This window comes from Anolis carolinensis, chromosome 2, assembly GCF_035594765.1.
Source record: "Anolis carolinensis isolate JA03-04 chromosome 2, rAnoCar3.1.pri, whole genome shotgun sequence".
NCBI classification, from domain to species: Eukaryota; Metazoa; Chordata; class Lepidosauria; order Squamata; family Dactyloidae; genus Anolis; species Anolis carolinensis.
This window is the reverse complement of record NC_085842.1, coordinates 139434400-139454803: the sequence shown is the minus strand read 5'-3', so window position 1 is coordinate 139454803 and position 20404 is coordinate 139434400. Positions and strand designations below refer to the sequence as shown.

The window sequence follows — 20404 nt, the reverse complement described above, 5'->3', positions numbered from 1 at the left end:
AAGCCAATTCATTCATTATGACTAGTAGTATTCATGGGTGGCCTTGTCTTTTATAATTTGACTAGTCTCTTCCTGTTTGGCAGCCATCTTTATATTTTGTGGTAGCAAATGCTGTGCCCTACTTGATGTAGCACTTCACATTTTCTATTCCTGCATCACCCACCATCCATCCTCATGGGGCCACGATGGTTCTGGTTTTAAGGGAGATACACATCTATCCACTGTTCCCAAGGGGAAATATTCATACCATACAAATAACTGATTTGTGCAAAATATTAGGTTTATTTAAAAGCATAAAGTGTCTGTGGCATAAGATGCTGCACAATTTTTAAATCAAGAGTCTTAAGAACAGCCTGGACAGCTTTACATTTGCTTTCATTTCTCCAGTGGACCCTACCCAGCCACATGTAATGCAATGGGCTTGGTGCCTTCTTTTCTCCCTCCAAGGAGGGAGAAAGACCTGTATTTTATCTCCCTGAAAGGCCACCTACATTTCAAGCTGCTGAATGCTTTCAGTTTTGATCCTTGGCATAGCAGATCTGTCTCCTGACATCAGAAGAACCCTCATTTATACCAAGGTCTTTTGAGCTCCCTGATGTGGGCTATACCACCTTGGGCCATAGAGCCATAAGAAAGCTATGAAAGTGCTTGTATTGCTTTATCCAGATCATCTACTGTGGCTTGAAGTCTTTGCAGGCTGGGGTGGACATTCTCCTCCATCCATTCTTCAATTGCAGATGCATAGAAGACCTTTTCCATGGCTTTACAGAGCTCCTGTGTCACAGCAGTCCATTTGTTCAGAAGCCTGAGCAAATAATAGTGATTACAAGTGAATATATTTGCCATATGAACTATACTTTTTTGCTTTATTAGGTCAATCTTCTCAAATTATGCAAAAATGTGTAGGTTACAACCCCAACTGAATTAATGTGCCACTTCTGGGAAAATGATGCCCTTTACCAGCAGGTTTGAAAGTTCATTGAAAACTTTTGGTGTTTTAAGGCTGGAGAGTCCATAGAAAGATTTGTGAGTATCTACAGTAGTGGTTTCCACAAACTGAAGAAAACTCGGTGGAAAAAATACTGATGTTGCAAGAGATCAGGGACCCCAAATTACCTTAATGCATCTGGCTGAAAATGATGAATCATTATAGGATGGATCTTCTTTCTCTTTCTGTGGTAAGGGCTGAACCAGCCTGTGACATACCTAAAGCACACATGAATGTAAATGAATCCTAAATACCATATATTAGAAACATTATATAGCTTTCAAATTTACAAGACATTTACTCAGGATAGAGTAGTTATTCCATGCTAACATTTAACTACATAGTAATCCGATGTTGGGATGGTTTGAAATGAGTCCCAGCCCATAATGTATGGTGGGAAAATAAATTATATATGTCCTGAAGTGCAATTCTATCCTTTTTTTTACTCTGAAGTAAGCCCTTCTGAGTTGACTCCAAGTAAGTGTGAATAGGATTGCAGCTTCAGTGGCTGGATGAAATCAAAACATAGGTGCTAATTTTAGGTTTGTTAATACATACTCAAAAGACAATAATTAACATAGAGACCGACAGTATTGAAGTACCATCTTTTCTCAGTGTCTTACCTGTTGTTTTCCAAAAGTTCATCCACTGAAGATTTGAGGTAGAATGCAATTTGGGTCACAAGTGAGAGAATTTCACTTCCGGGGAAAGTCCCTGAGATGTCACTGTTCAAGAATACAATCCTTGTGAGTATTCTGAATAAATTCCATTATGAATTCACTTTCTTATATTATTAAAATTTCTGATCCTGCTTCCTAGGTTTGAACAAAAATGCCAGAAAGGATCTTTGAATAACAAAGTAGTTTCCAAATTATGAACAAGATAGGTTCTGTGGGATTTTTCTTAAGTTGAATTTGTATGTAAGTTGGAACAAGTACATTTTTCAAGTGTAACTCCAGCCAAATGGATTTTGAAAAATTTAGCTTTTTGTGGAAAAAAAGGATTGGTGAGAAAGCTTCAGTGGAGACACCTTTTCCCCATGATAACTCTTTCAGGAGTGAATTTCCCTTCTATGTGGTAGATTTTTCTCACCCCATTGTCTTAGCCTCCTTCTTAATTATGAGTCATTTGCAAGTTGGACGTTTGTAACTCCAACTGTCTGTATGTAAAGTACTAGAATAGAATGAGAGCTTGGAAAAGCTACTTTGGAGAGGCACTAGAATTACTGTAATAGCTAATGATCGTGTTAACTGGTAATTTCTATCATTTGTTTGTCATTTGCTCTTGATTCATTGTGATGACAACCTTATGAATGAGATATCTCCCAAAGTCACTGTCATCAAAGATCCTCAGCAAAAACATCATTGTATCTATAGTCGATGCAGTTCGGAACTTATTAAGAAACACCTAGTGACCACTCATGACACCAAAGATTTCCAAGCAAATGCTAGTTGAGAATCTCTGCTTTAATCTGTTATGGCAAAATTATATATCAAAATCAGTAGTTATTTTAAATGAATAACTTTCAAATTCAAGCAGTACTGATCACTGTTTGACTTTATCTTTTGACATTGCAACTGGCCAAAAGAGAACCAATTCCTCCTTCTATACTTCAGCTTGCTCCTAAGGCATGCTTCTTTTAGTCATAGATTCATTCATTTATAAAATAAAATAAAGCCATTGCAAACCAGAGCGTGGAGCTTTTACCTCATGAAAGTGTCTATTTCCAAACTGGAGATCCCCAGGAGTTTTTCAACATCTTCTTTTACCTTTTCTGAATAGCTATCTTGGAAAACAAAAGCAATCATATATATGAAACAAAATCAATATTTGTTGACGTGATCTTTTCTTCTGTAATATAGGAACCTATCCATATTCCTTCCATGCTATTTTGCCCCTGGTGCCAAATTTTATGTTAAAGAAATAATGCCCAGGAACACATCTGTTTTATTAACTGAGATATGCCTGTAATCTATATATATAAAAGAGTGATGGCATCACGGCAATTCACAAAACAACAAAAGTACAGGCCTCAAAACCTCAAAATTTGACAACACAACCCATCATCCATGCCTCAAGGTTGATACAACAAAAAGAAAAGAAAAATAAAGTCCTAATTAGAGGGAGAGCAATAATTTTTTTTATCCAATTGCTGCCAGTTTAGAGGGCTAATCTCTGCCCACTTGGTTGCCTAGCAACCAGCCAAGGGACAGCCAGGTTTCAGTTAGGCAGATTTAGGCCTCACTTAGGCTTCTTCCACAGATTATCTAATTTGCACTGGATTATATGGCAGTGTAGACTCAAGGCCCTTCTACACAGCTATATAACCCATTTATAATCTTATATTATCTGCTTTGCACTGGATTATCTTGACTCCGCACTACCATATAATCCACTTCAGTGTGCATTTTATACAGCTGTGAAGAAGGGGCCTCAGATAATCCAGTTCTGAGCAGATAATATAAGATTAGAAATATACAGTAGAGTCTCACTTATCCAACGTAAACAGGCCGGCAGGATAAGTGAATATGTTGGATAATAAGAAGGGATTCAGGAAAAGCCAATTAAACATCAAATTAGGTAATCGTTATACAAATTAAGCACCAAAACATCATATTATACAACAAATTTGACAGAAAAAGTAGTTCCATGCGCAGTAATGCTATGTAGTATTTACAGTAGAGTCTCACTTATCCAACACTCGCTTATCCAACGTTCTGGATTATCCAACGCATTTTTGTAGTCAATGCTTTCAATATATCGTGATATTTTGGTGCTAAATTCATAAATACAGTAATTACTATATAGCATTACTGTGTACTGAACTACTTTTCCTGACAAATTTGTTGTCTAACATGATGTTTTGGTGCTTAATTTGTAAAATCATAACTTAATTTGATGTTTAATAGGGTTATCCTTAATTCCTCATTATCCAACATATTCGCTTATCCAACGTTCTGCCGGCCAGTTTATGTTGGATAAGTGAGACTCTACTGTACTGTATTTACAAATTTGCCACTAAAATATCACAATGAATTTAAAACACTGACTACAAAAACATTGATTATGAAAAGGCAGACTGCGTTGGATAATCCAGAACATTGTATAAGCGAATGTTGGATAAGTGAGATTCTTCTTTAATATGAAATAATTACTGGGATAGAATAATGCAGAACAATATAATCTCTAAAACCAGGACAGTAAATAAACAAGGGTATTCCAGACAGGAAACAATCAGGGCCAGCTAACACCTCCCAACAAAGTATTCCCATCATCAAAGTCTGGAAAATCCTCTGTTTTCTCAGGGCCACAGACAGTAGAAGCACATAAAATATCGCAAACAACACCACTCTGAAAACAAGGGAATTCCAGACAGGAAACAATCAGGGCCAGCTAACACCTCCCAACAAAAAAATCACTCAGGGAGGAAACAGCCAGGCTTTAAAGCTGCAAGGCCATTACATCCTAATCATTTTTCCTAATTGCAGCATTCATACTTGCCTCCAACAAACAAAAAAAAACCAATCAGAAATATTGTATATTCACAACCTTTAGGAAATAATATCCCCTGATGGCGCAGCGTGTTAAAGCGCTGAGCTGCTGAACTTCTGGACTGAAAGGCCACAGGTTTGAATTGGGGGAGTGGAGAGAGCCCCCACTGTTAGCTCCAGCTTCTGCCAACCCAGAAGTTCGAAAACATGCAAATGTGAGTGCATCAATAGGTACTGCTCCGGCAGGAAGGTAACGCCGCTCCATGTAGTCATCCCACATGACCTTGGAGGAGTCTACGGACAACGCCGGCTCTTCGGCTTAGAAATGGAGATGAGCACCAACCTCCAGAGTAAGACACGACTGGACTTAATGTCTGGGGAAAACCTTTACCCTTGACCTTAACTACCACCAATTCCTCAATACTTTATTTCCCATACCACCATACTTTGCCACAGCAACGTGTGGCCGGGCACAGCTAGTTACTTATAAAGTTTACATTTTTCCAATTTATGGCTTCACCAAGCCAGATATATAGAAATTTAGCTATCAGGGACTGAGCTCAAATAACTGAACAAATTTTATAACAAAACTTCTGTCTTACAGTGGGGGAAAAGTATTTAGGATATATAACGAAGTATTGAGATGAACTATTGTTATGGATCAAATACTTATTTTCCACCATAATTTGCAAATAAATTCGTGAAAAATCAATGTGATTTTCTGGAGGCATTTTCTCATGTTGTCTTTCATAGTTGAGGTCTACCTATGATGTCAATTACAGGCCTCTCTCATCTTTTTAAGTGGGAGAACTTGTACAATTGGTATCTGACTAACTCCTTTCCTCCCCACTGTATATGGTAAGGATGAGAGAACTTGTAGTCCAGCAAATCAGAACTTGGAAAGCATTTTTTAAAAATAATGTATTCTTATCCATCATTTAAAACTAATTTGTTGTTATATCTTAAAATATTGAAAAATCTAACGTGATTTTGCATTATAAATTCTTTAGAATTGAGAAAAAATGTTGTAATATACCTCTAAAGCAATCTTTAAAGGCAACTTTAAAGAGTCATTAGAAAGTGTTACTTATTTTGCTAATGGAGTAACTTTGTTTCCACTTGCTACATTGCTTTTGAAATATATTATTACTCTTCATAACTTAATATTTTGAAGCTCTGTGTCAGATGCAATCATAGTACCCACAGCAAGTAATGAAGAATGATATACAGTGCTGACACATGAGCATTAATACAAACCATGCTTAACCGGACTTAAGAACCATGATCATCTAGTAACCAGTATTGGACTCAGAAGTGAGAGTGGTAAGGGTCACATTTCATTGCAGACACTAACTACTCAAGGGTCATAACTTCAATTTCCCATGTTATCTTTATAGTTTCATAAATGATTGAATCAAGAGAATGTAGCTACCTATAAGATTCAGCTGCAGAGAAAAATGCATGGCCTGATAAAAGATGAAGAAATTCAAGCAGAATTGATAATTTGAAAGAATGTGCAAATTATATTACTAATACTCCCACATCCAGCTTAGATTTGATTGAGGAGAGAGTTATACCATTCTTCAGTGTCTGGAGACATACAGCTAGGGATGGGATTCCTGCAGGCAGAAGCTCACACAGAACAGACAAGTGGTCATACCTGAAGAAAAAAAAGATACAAAGCTGTTAAATAACAGATTAACACAGGCATTAAATATACATCCTACTTTTAAAATGTGTTCAAAGGGGTTAACAATAATGAAATTCAATGTGTATATATGCACTTAGAAACATAAATTGTTTAAAAACATATTATCAATAAGATCTCACACAAGAACCCTTTCCAAAGCATATTGGCTTCAGTGCCAAAGGTCTGTCCAAATAAAAATGTCCTTGCCTGCTAACAGAAAGGAAACCAGCCTGGCCATTCTTTGTAGGGAGTATCAGTACTTGGAAATAGATACGGTGACGGGCCAGAAACATGCAAACTGTTTTAAGTGAACCTGAAAATTCTTGGCCTTTAGATCTTTCCTAAGAGGAGAAGCACAGCAATGTTCAGCGCATTCATAATGCCAAAACTTTCTCAAGCTCCAATGGAAGATTTTGTTACCTTTGCCAGCCAGTCAATGTGATCCCTTGGATGGTGCCTGCAGGGATGCTCGCAGCCACTTTCAGCCACTGCTGGTGGTTTTTAAGGTGGGGTCCAATGACTGTTAAGCATTGGTTCACACCAGTGGCCCCTTTAAAAGCGCTTGCAAACCAGAGCTTTGAAAAGTCACTCTTCAGGTATTTTTCTATAAGATTTACTGGAAATGCAAGAGAGATGAGAAGGGAATAATGTGAGAATATTGTCAAAATACAACATCTCCAGAAAATGTTCAGAAGTGGAGAAGATAATTCTTTTACTAATCACTTTGTTGACTAATAGAAAGAGACTATTTCTCACTGAAATGTTAAGTTTATGTTGGTTAAAACTGTTCTTCATTTTAAATATTGTATTGTTCTTTCTTTCCCTTTGCTTTCTTCTTCTTTTTGCACTACAAACGAGATATATGCAATGTGCATAGGAATTTGTTCATTTAAAAAAAATAGTTTACACAAATACTCTCTATTCATCTGGCCTTTCTGTCAAACACAGTGTGTCAAAAAGTTTGCCCATGCCTAATATATATAAATTATATATTATATATAAACATTTCTTGGGGCTCCACAAGAAACTTTAGCTTCAAAAAGAGCTCAGCGGCTGAAAACATTTGAGAACCACTAATCTGGAGGACCACAAATTGTCTCGCACTGTTCTAATCACCAAACATGTAACACTGAAAATAGCCTGTGAAGAAGGCCAATACAAATGATGTATTTATCACATGTGTATTCTGTTCTTCTTCAAAGATCCTCAGGAAGGATTAGCTAGGTTTGTTCCATTTTGTCCCCACACCCCTATGTGGTGCCAGTTTGATAATCATGATTTATACAATGGTTTTTTTCTCTACAAACCTTTAATGTCCACTTCAAGATCAGGGGAGTAGTCCCAGATCATCAATTCTATAAGTTGTGCTATGCCAGAATCTGGAAGGAAGCAGAAATGTAATTATAAATATTTGTTGTTACCTATTCTCAAATAGGCATCAACTGGATTTCTTCATATAATATACAAATGTTCAGGGAAAAAATGTCAAAAACGATATACCTTCTGATGTGCTGGAGAAAATATGGAATAGTTCAAGGTTGGAAGTGGTTGGAACATACAGTACTGAATCTGCTTTACTTCCTCTGTGATTCAGCACAAAATTTAAATGTTATTTATTCACATTTCATGAACATAGATGCACATGTTGCAATTAAATGCATACATGGTTCAAACAGTATCATGAGATGCCTTGGTAGTTTTCAAAATAATATTTTCACCTGTTGTTTTTGATTTCTTATTACTGTTCAGTGATGTTCTGAATCTCCTCAAATCATAATAAAGTAGTAGTTGGACATATCACTCAGGCCACTAAAATAACATGTTTTTTTATGAGAACTGCTAGTTACAGAGTTTTTGTCTAGTATTTTGTGTAGCTGGGTAGCATCCATGCCTGTTCTGAGACAGTGGAACTCTTCTGCAGGAGGCTCTCTTTCCGCTGACAGGTGAACAGGTTTTTATTCACACAGGCCTTTGATTTTAATCATAGAGTTATGTGTATAAAGTAGAGTGTGACATTTTAATTTTTATTGAAGTTATATTTTATATATTTTAACGTTTTCTGACTTTTCTAATCATGTTTCAATAATGTTATTTAAGTCTTTTTAACTTTTGCAAATTAACATTTTAGCTCCATTTTTATTTAGAACTATTGTAAGCACCTTGAATAATTTATACCCATGCTTTTCCACCTTGGGCAAACTTAGGCCGTTGGGAATTGCGGGAGCTGAAGTCCAAAACACTTGGAGGGTTGAAGTTTGCCCATGCCTAGTGTAAATCAATAAATTAAAAACATGCATTTGAACCATTTGTCCCCTCTAATAAAAGATGTAAAATGTTAATTACCTTGAGTTTCATTATTGGGAGAAAGGCGGGGCAGGAATGAATAAAATAAATAAATCAACACATCTATCTTGAGTCCCCCTTGGGGTTGAGAAAGGCGGGATATAAATGTGGTAAATAAATACATTTACAAATTTTGGAAGCTACCTCTATTTACAATGCTTCTGTTTTGACAGCAATGAATTCCAGTGCTATAAAGCTGCTAGAATCCCATTCCTATGGGAACCTACCTCTCAGTGTTTCCTCATTCATTCCCCTCAACATGTCATCCCACACAATTGGCTTTACTGTGGGATGGGCAGAGATTACATGGCTGGCCACTGCTTTCATGTGGGCCAGGCAGAGCTTCTCAATAGTATTTTCTCCTTGCTTCAACCACTCCTTGGATTCTTCCCCTTCACCAAGGTAGTACACCTAGATATGACAATCACCACAAGTTTAAGTTAGTTTCAGTTTGACAACCCCATGCTGCTGTTTTATCATGTGTTACTCACTGTGGAACTGAAAGGAAACAAAGAAGGATCTTCATGTTCCCTTCTTGATTTGTGTACACCACGGGCTGGGGCACACATTACAATACACAAGACAGATGCAAGTGAAAGCAAGCATTCTTTAGTAACAAGTATTCCATGCTCTCTAGAACATATCTAAATATATTTACATAGGCCCTCTACTTTCGCAGGGCTTTTGGGAAAAAATCCCCACCAAAATGGGAAAAAAGGATCATTGATAGAACATCTTTATAGGAATCTCTAGTGCCTCCTTGGTGACTCTATGCTCAACTTTATGATGATGATGATGATGTTTAGTTATACCCCACTTTTTCTCTGGCCCTTAGGCACAGGATCCAGTTGTTGGTACGCAAACATTACTTTCCTAGCATCTGCCCAGGAACACCACAGAATTAATTTTATGTTTGGTGGCAGCACATGTCCATGGCTGACTGCATGTAGGCAGGTATATGCAGGAGCTGCAGGTAACGCTTCTCTTGTCTAAATAATAATAATAATAATAATAATAATAATAATAATAATAATAATAATAATAATAATAATAATGCAAAGGCACTGGCATAAACCAGTACAGGTGGTCCTGGTGGTAATCGGCACACTGGGTGCGGTGCCAAAAGATCTCGGGTGGCATTTGGAAACAATAAAACATCAACAAAATTACGATCTGTCAACTGCAAAAGCCACCTTACTGGGATCTTCAAGCATCATCCGAAAATACATCACATAGTCCTAAACACTTAAGACTTGTGATTTTGTAATACGAAATCCAGCATATATATCTGGTTTGCTGTGTCATACTATGTCTTTGTGTCAATAAAATAATAACAATAATTTATTTTTAACCTGCCCTCTCTCCCCGAAGGGACTCAGTGCAGCTTCCAAGAGCAAAAATGGCAAAGAGTCAATTTCTAATATATGTCCAATATTTGTGTGCATAGGCCCTTATAAAACAAAAAATACAGGGCCAACTCCTGAATTTGAATCCTGCTGACACTATCCATGCTTTTGGAATAGTTAGAAAAGCAAAATTGTAACAAAACATTGAACAATATGTGCAAGCTGCCTATACCTGTGTCCAGTGTTTGTTGTGTACATGTGTAAAAACTTACGTTCATCCAGCTGTATGATGGATTTTCCCCCCAAGGGACTGATTAGCTTGCTCTGTTGCTGTCAGCAAAATGAAATGGCTTCCATGATGCTGACCAAATATCTGCTGAAGTAATTCCCTTTTATTGCTAGAAGTTAGGGCATTCTGAGTTTATTTTACTTCCTGAAACAATTTCCTGGTATATATATAAAGAGAGTTAGAAAGAGTTAGAAAGAGAAACAATATGCAACTTAGAGTGAGTTGTTTTTTTGGTTCAGTGCATTCCTTTTTTATCTTTCTATCTTTCCAACTGAAACTCAAAGGTCTGCAACTGTCACTATTATAAATATACAACGTTTTGTCACTGGATTTGGAGGTGGGGTGGGGTGGAAGACAGATGACATGGAAGGTCTGGACCTGCACAGCATTTTTATAAACAAATGCTACTATATGAACCATATAATGAAGAATAAATTTGGGAGGAACATGTATAGGCAGTTTGCACATGTGTTAAGTATAATGTGACAAAAGCCCTAATGACATAGTTTCATAAAGATAGGAAGGACAGATTGACAAACATCTGATCATATATTCAAGGATTCACTTATAACAAAAATAATAGCAAGTTACTTTTGTTAAATGATTCACGAAAACCTGAGGCTGAGAGAATTGCAGAAGTTCACACGTTTTTCTTCCCTGCATTGCATACAGGGAAGAAATACTAGTTTAATCACACTAGAACAAAAACAGTCGCATAACAAAAGGGAACATTTTAATACAAACAAGGCCCCTATGCATAGTAAAAATTCATACCAAGTGGTAACCTTTTAAATTACAGATTAAAATTCAAATTTTCAGATTCTACCACAATTCTGCTTATTTTGCAATTGCAGAATTCAAGCTCTCAGTAAGATTAGGGTCAAGGAAGACATTAAAACTGTAAACATGAAAGGCTAAGGTCTACATTAGCCACCCAAGAAAAAGGCTTACACATCTCTCTGCACCTGGTTCCACCCCCTAAGAGTTTTGTAATCTAGGAGGCAATTTCACCAAGTTTTGGGGGGATTCCAGGGCCAGTTTAGAAGTGACTTTGTTTTGTTTTGTCGACTTTGTTTTGGTTTTTTTTTAAAGGTTCACTGCCAGGCTTAAACTGTTTGGGGCAGGAACACAAAATATGCTGGAACTGCACATCTAGAGTACACTTGGAAGCAAATTCTTTTGCATTTTTTCCAAAATTTGTTTTTGACCCTTGAGGTCCTTGAAAAATGGTATTTCAGACTCCCTAAAGAGCATCTGGGAGCATACATATTTTTGACTGTCTTGTGGCCCTGAGTCATACTTTGCCCACCACTGCCTTAAGAAGATAGCCACAGTGTAGCATTTGCTGGACATAACAGTTCTTAAAACGGTGCTGCCACACAGTTCTTGTGGTAGCAATGTCATCCCCAGGTCCCACATCGTACCTCATCACAGCCAATATGAAGCCATCGAAGATCACCATGCAGGGCTACCACCTGATCTACCATGGTGCAAACCAGTCTCAGGGATTCTTCTTTGTGTGGATTCACAGTGTTGGGGAACATTGCTACTTCCCGCAGATGACAAAATTCTTTGTGTTTCAGAACAAACTGTAGAAAAAGCAAGAAGTAAATCCATGTATACAAGGTAACCAAAGGAATCTGCAAGGCTGTGAAGACAGAATCCAGCCATCAAATGTAAAACCTGTTGACCTTTTCAGTAGTTGACATTTTTCCATTTTTTCCAGCATATTTTTGTTAGATTTATAATAGCTTCAGTAGGATTCAGCTCCAAAAGTAAAAACATGAAAAAAAGCAAATGTACAGGCTATTTTTGGATTACAGATTCTAGAATCTCCAAACATATGGCAAAGCTAGGAAAAGTTACTTTTGGATTACAGATTTCAAAACTCCCAAACCATGAGAGTAAATCTTAATTCTAAATTATTTAAGGATTACAGATTTTAGAATTAGCAAATCAATGTGGTAGATCTTGTAAAAATTAATTTTGGGCAAAACTTAGGTAATCCCCGAACAAACATGGCAAATAGACATGCAGGAAAATTCTGAATATTGCAATGGAAAATTGTAACATTGAAGACAAAAAGGTAAGCAAACACATCATTTAAAGAAGGTGTTTTTAAAAGTTCACAAAACTATGCATACATTGGATGATGTGGGGGCAAACCAAATGTACCCTTGTCTTGTCAGCAAAAATACCAAAGCAACTTTCCAGTAGGTGGCCCTGATACCCATGCAAACTTATGATGGCTGGAGTTATTTTTTATGTTTTTATAAACTTTTACCATCTCCTCAAACATTGTTTTTGCCATTTCTGTGGGTAGAAATTTGAATTATTGTGAGGATCAAAATTTACTGTTTCTGTGTAATGAAGTGTATGGAAAACCACATTTTTATAAACAGAAAAAATATCAGTTATGTTCGTAAACACTACAGTGCAGGAAAAGTACATCTCAAGTAAGGAAGCATCACATACCTCCATGTGTCCAAATGTCTGTATGAGAGGGATAACCTCTAACTCATGGAAGTTTGCCAGCTTTAGAATTTCTTTAATCTCTGATGTACTGGAAAAGGAGAATCCAATTATTATTAGTATGTTTAATTACAAGAACTTGGGATCAGAATTTTAAATATACCCTCTCTGTAGAAATGACACACCAGTATCAACTGACTAGTCTCTTATCAGACAGTATCTTCTGGGTCCATGTTGATTATCACAGTCAGGGCTAAATCCATACAGTTATCAGACCAAATTGCCAAAAAAATGCATATGTTAATGCTCTGGTACTATCATAAGCATATAGACATAGACATTGGAATCAAGTCCCACTGGCATTGGAAAATATCCTACAACGGTGCCTTCAAGAGATGGCCTCTGTGTCTGGGGCAAAGTAACAGAAGCGTGCAGTTTTCCCCTCTTGATATTTTGTTAATTATTATTAACAAAATTGCTAAAATAAAAATAAAAATTTAATGTGGAAGTTTGCTGCTGGAGGCTTAGAAAGCAATCCTGGCTTTAGGGAGCGTTTGGCCCAATGAAGAACAAGCTCAGATATTCTGGCTTCTTAGTGGGCTCATGTTTATCTCCATAATCTTTGGATTTCTTCTGAGCCATGCCTCTTATTTGCTTGTTATCTTATCTACTCAACTAAGCAATAACTAAAAAGTTATTCAGTTATGTATGTAATTGTAAATATATATCAAAGTGCAAACATATATCAAAGTGCACAGACTACCAGTAGTATGACTGTCATCCTCTTGGAAAAGAGTTTGAATTTTGTCTGTGAGTGCTAGTATTTTGTTGGTAGGTTTCAACAATTCTTAAATTGTGAGTCAAAATGTTGATATATCAAATGAACTTAATGGATCAAGTTTGTTGTATTGTCATGTGCCTTCATGTTGATTCTGACCTTATCATGGGATTTTAGTCAAAGAGGTTTGCCATGGCCTTCTTCTGAGGATGAAAAAGCGTGGCTTACCCAAGGTATCCAGTATTTTTATGGCTAAGCAGGAATAGGAACTCTGCTGTGAGTCCAAACTGGCACTGCAGCTACCATACTACTCTAATTAGAATTGAAAGAGGATTTAAGCACATGTTTCCTGACTGAACCCATCTTCAGATCTATTTTGCCAGTTTCAACATTGCTGTCCTCCCATGTACCTTCCTTCTTCCACTTCAGTTCCTACTTTGCTCATTTCTCTTTTTGTTCTTCATTCCCTTCTCTGGCCTCTTTGTTCACAACTGCTTCCATGGCTTTGGACACAAACATAAAATCACACACCATCTACTATGAATGAATCAACCCAGTGTAATTGATCTGTTACTGTCTTGTACTCAGAAAGAGAACAAAGCTGGGTATGGCAGGCATATATGCCAAGTGCAGGGCTAAAGCATGGGGTAGTGATGATCAGGATACACAAAAGATAAAAAGGAGAATCAGCACTGGGATCTAGGCCATATATTCCCATGTAAAGAGCTTACTCCATAGTACTAAATACACGCCACCTTTTAGGCAGCTATGAAACCAGAAGAGCTTATTAGATAATTTACCTGTATGCATCATTTGCACAGAGTGGCTTCAGTTCGCCATCATAAGGAAACATATCTTCATATTCCAAGAGAATGCCATTTGCACCCAGGGCATGAAACAATGGGAAGACCTGTGGGTTTCAGAAAATATCTGACATCTCCGGCCAGTGTAGAATAGCAGTATCTGCTTTTGTGGACATTAATACACCTTGCAATTGGCCTATTCAAATACATCCTTTCTGACCCTAGATGTAAGAATATAAGCTTGCACCAGGTAATACCATTTTGCTTTGCTTGCAAACTAGAATGTCCACTGAATTAGTCTTCTTTGTGAAATATCTAGGAATTTTCTATGCCCCTTGGTTTTAATCTTCATGAGTATGTGTGTATGTGCCTTCAAGCTGTTTATTGACTTATGCCACCCTGATGGATTTTACAGGGTTTTCTTAGGCAAAGGATACTCAGAGGTGGCTTTCCCAGTTTTTTCCTCTGAAATGTAGTCTACAGCATCTGGAATATCTTACTCCTCATATATTATTCCAGAAAGTTAGATAGAGGCAGAGAGAAATCTGCAGTTACATACAGTGCTGAGAATGATTTATACTGCTTGTTTGACTTTCAGTTGTGCATGGTATCACATTTTTTCTTTATTTTTTTCTATTTTGCAAGTAATGCCTACTCTCACAGCAGAAAGAAATAAAGTATGCTACATAAAACCTAAGGCTATCAGACACTTTTATGGAAAGAGAGGTACAAATATAATAAATAAGAGCTAGAAAACCAGACAGAATATCTAAGAAAACCTTCATTTCTCCTGACATTTATAACTAATGATGAATGTGTAAAGTAAATTCCAGTGTAATACACACTAAAATAAGAATAGAAACAAAAGTGATAGAAAAATTGCCACTAGCTTTGAGAATTTCCTCTGCAGTTCTGCTCTGTGGAAACATAAATTCCTCTTACAGCAAAAGAATGAGAAAATGTCCTTATATGCACAATGCACTGAGTTTTGGAATAACATCAGAGCTGCTGAAGAACCCAGAATAGCTCTTTTGGGTATACAACTTATAGGCAGAAAAATTCACTTTTACAGAGAAGTTATGGGCAACAGGAATCAATTCTCTACAAATGCACAAGCAGCTCATAAGGTTGGCACAAGAATGTGCAACACTGATCTAGAAACACATGGTCTCATTGTGTTGTCCAGTTCCAAAAGATCCTTGATTTATATAAACAGTTACTATCTTGACCACTGTGACTGCTCTGGAATTTCAGAAATTAGCAGACAGCATATAGCACAATGTAATGGTGTGTTAATTGGCCTGACTTCCAAACAATTCATACAGCAGATAAGGTTCTAAATCAAATAGCAATGTGACACATAGCAAAGTAAAAGGGAGTGGCTTGTATGGTTTTGTAGCATGCTTTTCAGTCTCACACATGAACATAATAATGTACAGTGTCAGGGCAAGGTCCAGCCAGATATGTATAGGAACTTTTGCAGGAAGGAATGAAAATGATAGCAAGAACTGGGGAGAAATCAAATGTCAAACGTAGATGCAGATAGTTCAGAAAAGAGTGATTTTAGTTTAGACATGCTTTTCTTTCCACCATAAAATTAATTGTCAAATATATGGTTAAAAATCCTATTGAAATAAGAATGGAAAGAAAGAAATAATGCATTTCATTAAATAAAAATGTATCAGCTGAGAGAATTTTCTTTCTTCTGTGACTAGGAGACTAATCTGAAGGTTAGTTTTCTGTGAAATAAATGTTTGGAACTGCATTATATAAAGCCATAGTCAGTAGGCTCAACGTAGACTCATTTAATGCAGTTTAACTGCATTAAACTGCATCATAGGAGTCTACACTGACTTTATACAGGCAGTGCCCAAGTTAAAAACAAGGTATGTTCTGTAGAAATAAATAAAAATTCATTTTGGATAGCATAAGCAAGGGTGAACACCACTGTGGTGTTAGTTTTGCTTCCTGTGCTCCTGTTCAGAAGATTTTGCCTCACTTTCTGTCCCTGTGATCATTGGATCTTAAACATTTTGGCTAGTTGTGGAAATAAGGCTTTGTAATAAAGCTTCAGTGGAGACACCTTTCCCCCATTATAACTTTTTCAGGAATTAATTTCTGTTTATAACTGTTTCGGGAGTGACTTTCCCTTTCCATGGGTAGACTTCTCTCACTTCCTGTTTCTGTTCACCCCGTTTTTAACTAGGAGTCATTTGCAAGTTGGATGTTTTTAACTTTGGGACTAACTGTAATGCAGTTCCAAGTTGCATTATATGGCAGTGTAGATTGAGTCTAAGGTGCAAGCCCATCCATAAATCAAAATACACTTGATATAAATCAATAAAAATGACAGAACTCATCGCATGCTGTGAAACAACCAAGTCAACATTAACTTTCTGATTACACAGACAAACATTGAGTTACCTCCGCCAGATATGAGACCTTTGGTGGCGCTCCCTTGAGGTCCAAGTGCACCAGGTGCAGTTCAAAGGGAGAAGAAGCCATCCCTCTGTTTTCTTCTATTCCCTGTAGTGCATCTGGGAGCAGCAAACCCACGTGCTGTTATCTGGAAAGAACAGTAAAGATTCTGAATAAAATAGGCTTTCATGCGTAAGTAAACAGTAGTTTTTTTAAAAAATGCAGAAAGTTGCCATAAACATTAAGCTTGTGCTTGAATAATAATAATTGTCATCATAATCATCATCTTTATTTGTATCCTGCCCTATCTCCCCAATGGGGACTCAGGGTGGTTAACAGCATACAGCGGCAAATATTCAATGCCACAAAGTGCAACCAACAAATAAATAAATAGTATTTGCCAAAACATACAAACCAATAGTGCAGCAGAATCAAAATGCAAAACCCACTGAAAGTTCTTATTGTAAGCAAATATGTAAGTACAGGTTTATGGAAATTTAAAATCCAAAATGCTCCAACATGGTCCACATGGGTGACTGAGGTAGTGACACCTTTATTTTTGGATGGTTCAATGTTCATATGATTTCATGAACAAAATTATAGAAAAATATTGCATGTGCCTTCAGCCTATGCTTATAAAACAAAGGAATTTCATGTTGAGACATGGGTCCATCTCCAAGAAGCCTCATCATGTATATGCAAATACCCCAAAATCTAAACAATTTGAAATCCAAACAAGGCAGTACTTTGAGAAGAATGAACTGTGGGTTGTTGTTTTTTTTTTTTTTTGGTAAAGCCATACATTTTGTTTTTCATGAGGAAGTGGAGAAAAGAGAGAAGGCCTTTTTCAAGTGCATAGGATTTGGGCCTCATCTACATTGTCATATGTTGTTGGAAATCGTTCAATTCAATTCTGTGTATGGTAAATAGTTTGAAATGTGGCTGGGTGGGGACCTTAAACTGGGGTGCGTCTACACTGTAAGATTAATGCAGCTTGACATCCCTTTAAATGTCATGGCTCAATTCTATCGCAACCTGGGAGCTGTAGTTTGGGGAGGCACCAGGGTTCTTTGGTTTAGCAATGCCAGCTAAACAATATAATTTCTCCAGTGGTGTGTCCACCTTCAATGATAAATTGCTATTCAATGCTAATCAAGGTGGCCAACTGCAACATTCACACCGGCCTCCAACAGACAAGAGTTCTTTCTCCCACCCTGGACCTTCCAGAGATATATAAACCCCTCTTGCCTACTTTCCAACAGATCTCACAACCTCTGGGGATGCCTGCCATAGATGTGGGCGAATCGTCACTCTACACTAGGCATGAGAAAATGTGGGCGCTCCCTCCAAAACACCTGAAGGGAGGGCCCAAGTTTGCCCAGACCTGCTCTACACTGTAGCACGAATGCAGTTTGGCACCGCGTTCCCTTCCAGGGCAGGCTCTCCGCTCCCTCCTCCTCCTCGGCCGCGTCCCTCTCTCACCTGGACTCCTCACTCAGCTCGCCTCCTCCATTCCCTCTCTGGGCTCGACTCAGCGCGCCTGTCTTCTCCGGAGTCAGCTCGACGCAACTTGATTGGCCGCCGCCACGGCCGCCGCCAATAGATTGGCCGCCCAAGACCCCCCTTCGCAGGCGCGCGCAGTGGCCGCCCGAAGGCATCGCTCGCGCCATGGCTCCGCAGCGGCGCGCGGGGGCCAAAGCTCCGGAGGGCGGCGGCGGCGGGGGCGCGAGGGCGGAGGGGCGGCGCCGGCTGAGCAGGTACCGTGCGCGAGCCCTTTGAGCGGGCGGGAAAAGAAAGGGCACCTACTCTTGCTGCTCTTCCTCTTCACCAGGCTCAGCGGAAGACGCATCTGCTTTGGAGAACGGATGTAGCTTGACCCCGCCTGCTCTGCCCTGGCTGGAGGCTAGATGGGATCCCGGGGGATTTGTACTTTTGCAAGGTCCCTGTTCTCTGCCAAAGGTTGCAAACTGCAACTCCCAGGATCCCATCGCCTTCAGCCTTGGCAGCTCAAGTGAAGTCAAACTACTGTGTCCATGCGCCCCCTCCCAGAATTCCTTGCAGATCCATGCTTGGGATTCCCAGCCAAATCGGGGCGTATCTTAGCACGTGCCGAATGAAACCTCTTGCAGTTCACATACATTGCAGAATTAATTCAGTTTGACACCACTTTAACTGCCATGGTCCATTGTTATGGAATCCTAGGAGTTTGGCAGAGAAGGCTAAAACTACTTTATGAAAAGCTACATCATCAACATTGTGTTGTCGAAGGCCTTGGTTGCTGGTTGATGCTTTTTTATATTTTGTTATAATGTTGTTTTATTCTGTCTCACATTGTTGAATTTGCATTTTATGTAATTACATTTTAAACGGTGTCCTTCGGGTTTGGCCCTATGTAAGCCGCCCGGATTCCCTGCGGGGAGATGTAGGTGGGGTACAAACATTAAGTTGTTGTTTTTATTGTTGTTATTATTATTTCATGACTGGAATGACTGGGTTGCTGTGAGTCTTTTGGGATGTATGGCCATATTCCAGAAGCTTTCCATCCTGTAGTTAGTTTCCATCATACCTCACAACCTCTGAGGATGCCTGCCACAGATGTGGGCGAAACGTCAGGAGACGAAGCTTCTGAAACATGGCCATACAGCCTGAAAGACTCACAGCAACCCATCATCATAATCATTATAGTGGGAGCCATGGTGGCGCAGTGGGTTAAACCCTTGTGCTGACTGAACTGCTGACCTGAAGGTTGCTAGTTCAAATCTGCAAGATGGGGTGAGCTCCCATCAGTCAGCTTTAGCTTGTGGGGACATGAGAGAAAACTCTTGGCTAACACATCTGGGCAACATCTCTGTAGACGGCCAAGTGTCTCTCTAATTACTATAGTTCCTTATATCCTGCTTTTTCTCTCAAAGGGACTCAACATGGCTCACAATAAAGCCAGTACAATACAAACCCCAGGATCCCCCAGTGGCGCATTGGATTAAACCTTTGTGCCAGCAGGACTGCTGACCAACAGGTTCGAATCTGAGGAGAGCGGATGAGCTTCCTCTGTCAGCTGCAGCTCCCCATGCGGAGACATGAGAGAAGCATCCAACAAGGGTGGGAAAAGATCAAACATCCAGGTATCCCCTGGGCAATGACCTTGCAAATGGCTAATTCACTCACTGTCACGACCCAGGCTACAGAGCACCAATAACCATACGCAGAGGCCAGATTCTATCTAATATCTTTATTAAGGAAATATATAAAGTTAATAAAAGCAAATGTAAAAGTTAGTCCAGAAGCAGACCTTTCAGGAAAGGTCAAAATTAGTCCAAAGAAACAATGTCCAATATGAAATATTAAGGTCCAAAGTTGTAATCCAATAACCGAAACACTCACTTTGCCAGGCAAAGTGAGGGGAGATGACAAGGTCCTTTAGCCCATAAACTTGAGCAAGGCTAGGAATTAACTTGATACTTGAAAACAAGGCTTGAATCGTGGCACAAGGTAACAAGGAACAAGAACAAGATCCGTGGAATTACTTGGTAAAATCCGTGAAACAAGGCAAGGCTTAGTCCTGAAAGGCGAGGCAAGGTCCGTAGGTAAACAAGGCTGGGAAACAGGAGCGAAGGCTTGAAAACAAGAACAAGGCTTGAACAGGAACGAGGCTTGGATCGGAGCGCGCTGTCCAGACACAACTCGCTCCGGAGGCTGACGAATTGACTCCGCAAAGTTACTCCGCGGGTAAAACACCTATATAGAGTCTAACTTTCCCGCCGAGAGCAGTTCTCTGGGAACCAGAAA

General features: G+C 38.7%; 2 protein-coding genes across 3 annotated transcripts in view; one reads left to right on the top strand and one right to left on the bottom strand.

Moving 5' to 3' along the window:
• Window positions 1-259: 259 nt before the first annotated feature.
• On the bottom strand, window positions 260-18605 carry hexd (hexosaminidase D). Of its 2 annotated transcripts, none has more exons than XM_062970666.1 (13): window positions 18425-18605; window positions 16625-16766; window positions 14198-14307; window positions 12623-12710; window positions 11572-11736; window positions 8740-8923; window positions 7477-7548; window positions 6590-6785; window positions 6057-6139; window positions 2696-2774; window positions 1612-1713; window positions 1117-1206; window positions 260-805 (listed from the first exon to the last, which is right to left on the bottom strand). In XM_062970666.1, the coding sequence occupies exons 2-13, from the start codon at window positions 16703-16705 to the stop codon at window positions 637-639; spliced, it is 1419 nt and encodes a 472-aa protein (XP_062826736.1). In that variant the 5' UTR covers window positions 16706-16766; window positions 18425-18605; the 3' UTR covers window positions 260-636. The 2 variants fall into 2 exon arrangements, with proteins under 2 accessions (XP_062826736.1, XP_062826735.1); XM_062970665.1 differs by lacking the exon at window positions 18425-18605 and adding an exon at window positions 18101-18236.
• The window catches only part of ogfod3 (2-oxoglutarate and iron dependent oxygenase domain containing 3), a 58188-nt gene continuing 55792 nt past the window's right edge, over window positions 18009-20404 (top strand). The window contains exon 1 of the mRNA XM_003217180.3: window positions 18009-18375. Within this exon, the coding sequence (XP_003217228.3) occupies window positions 18287-18375 (89 nt within the window). The 5' untranslated portion in view covers window positions 18009-18286. The remainder of the gene's footprint in view (window positions 18376-20404) is intronic.

What these genes read in the sequence shown, in the direction of transcription:
- hexd (XM_062970666.1), bottom strand. Translation starts at nt 16,705, where the DNA reads ATGGCTTCTTCTCCCTTTGAACTGCACCTGGTGCACTTGGACCTCAAG. An exon ending in TTCATATTGGCTGTGATGAG is followed by an intron (nt 8,924 to 11,571) that starts GTACGATGTGGG and finishes TGTCATATCTAG; the next exon opens with GTGTACTACCTTGGTGAAGG. An exon ending in TCTCCAGACACTGAAGAATG is followed by an intron (nt 2,775 to 6,056) that starts GTATAACTCTCT and finishes TTGTTTTCCAAG; the next exon opens with ATAGCTATTCAGAAAAGGTA.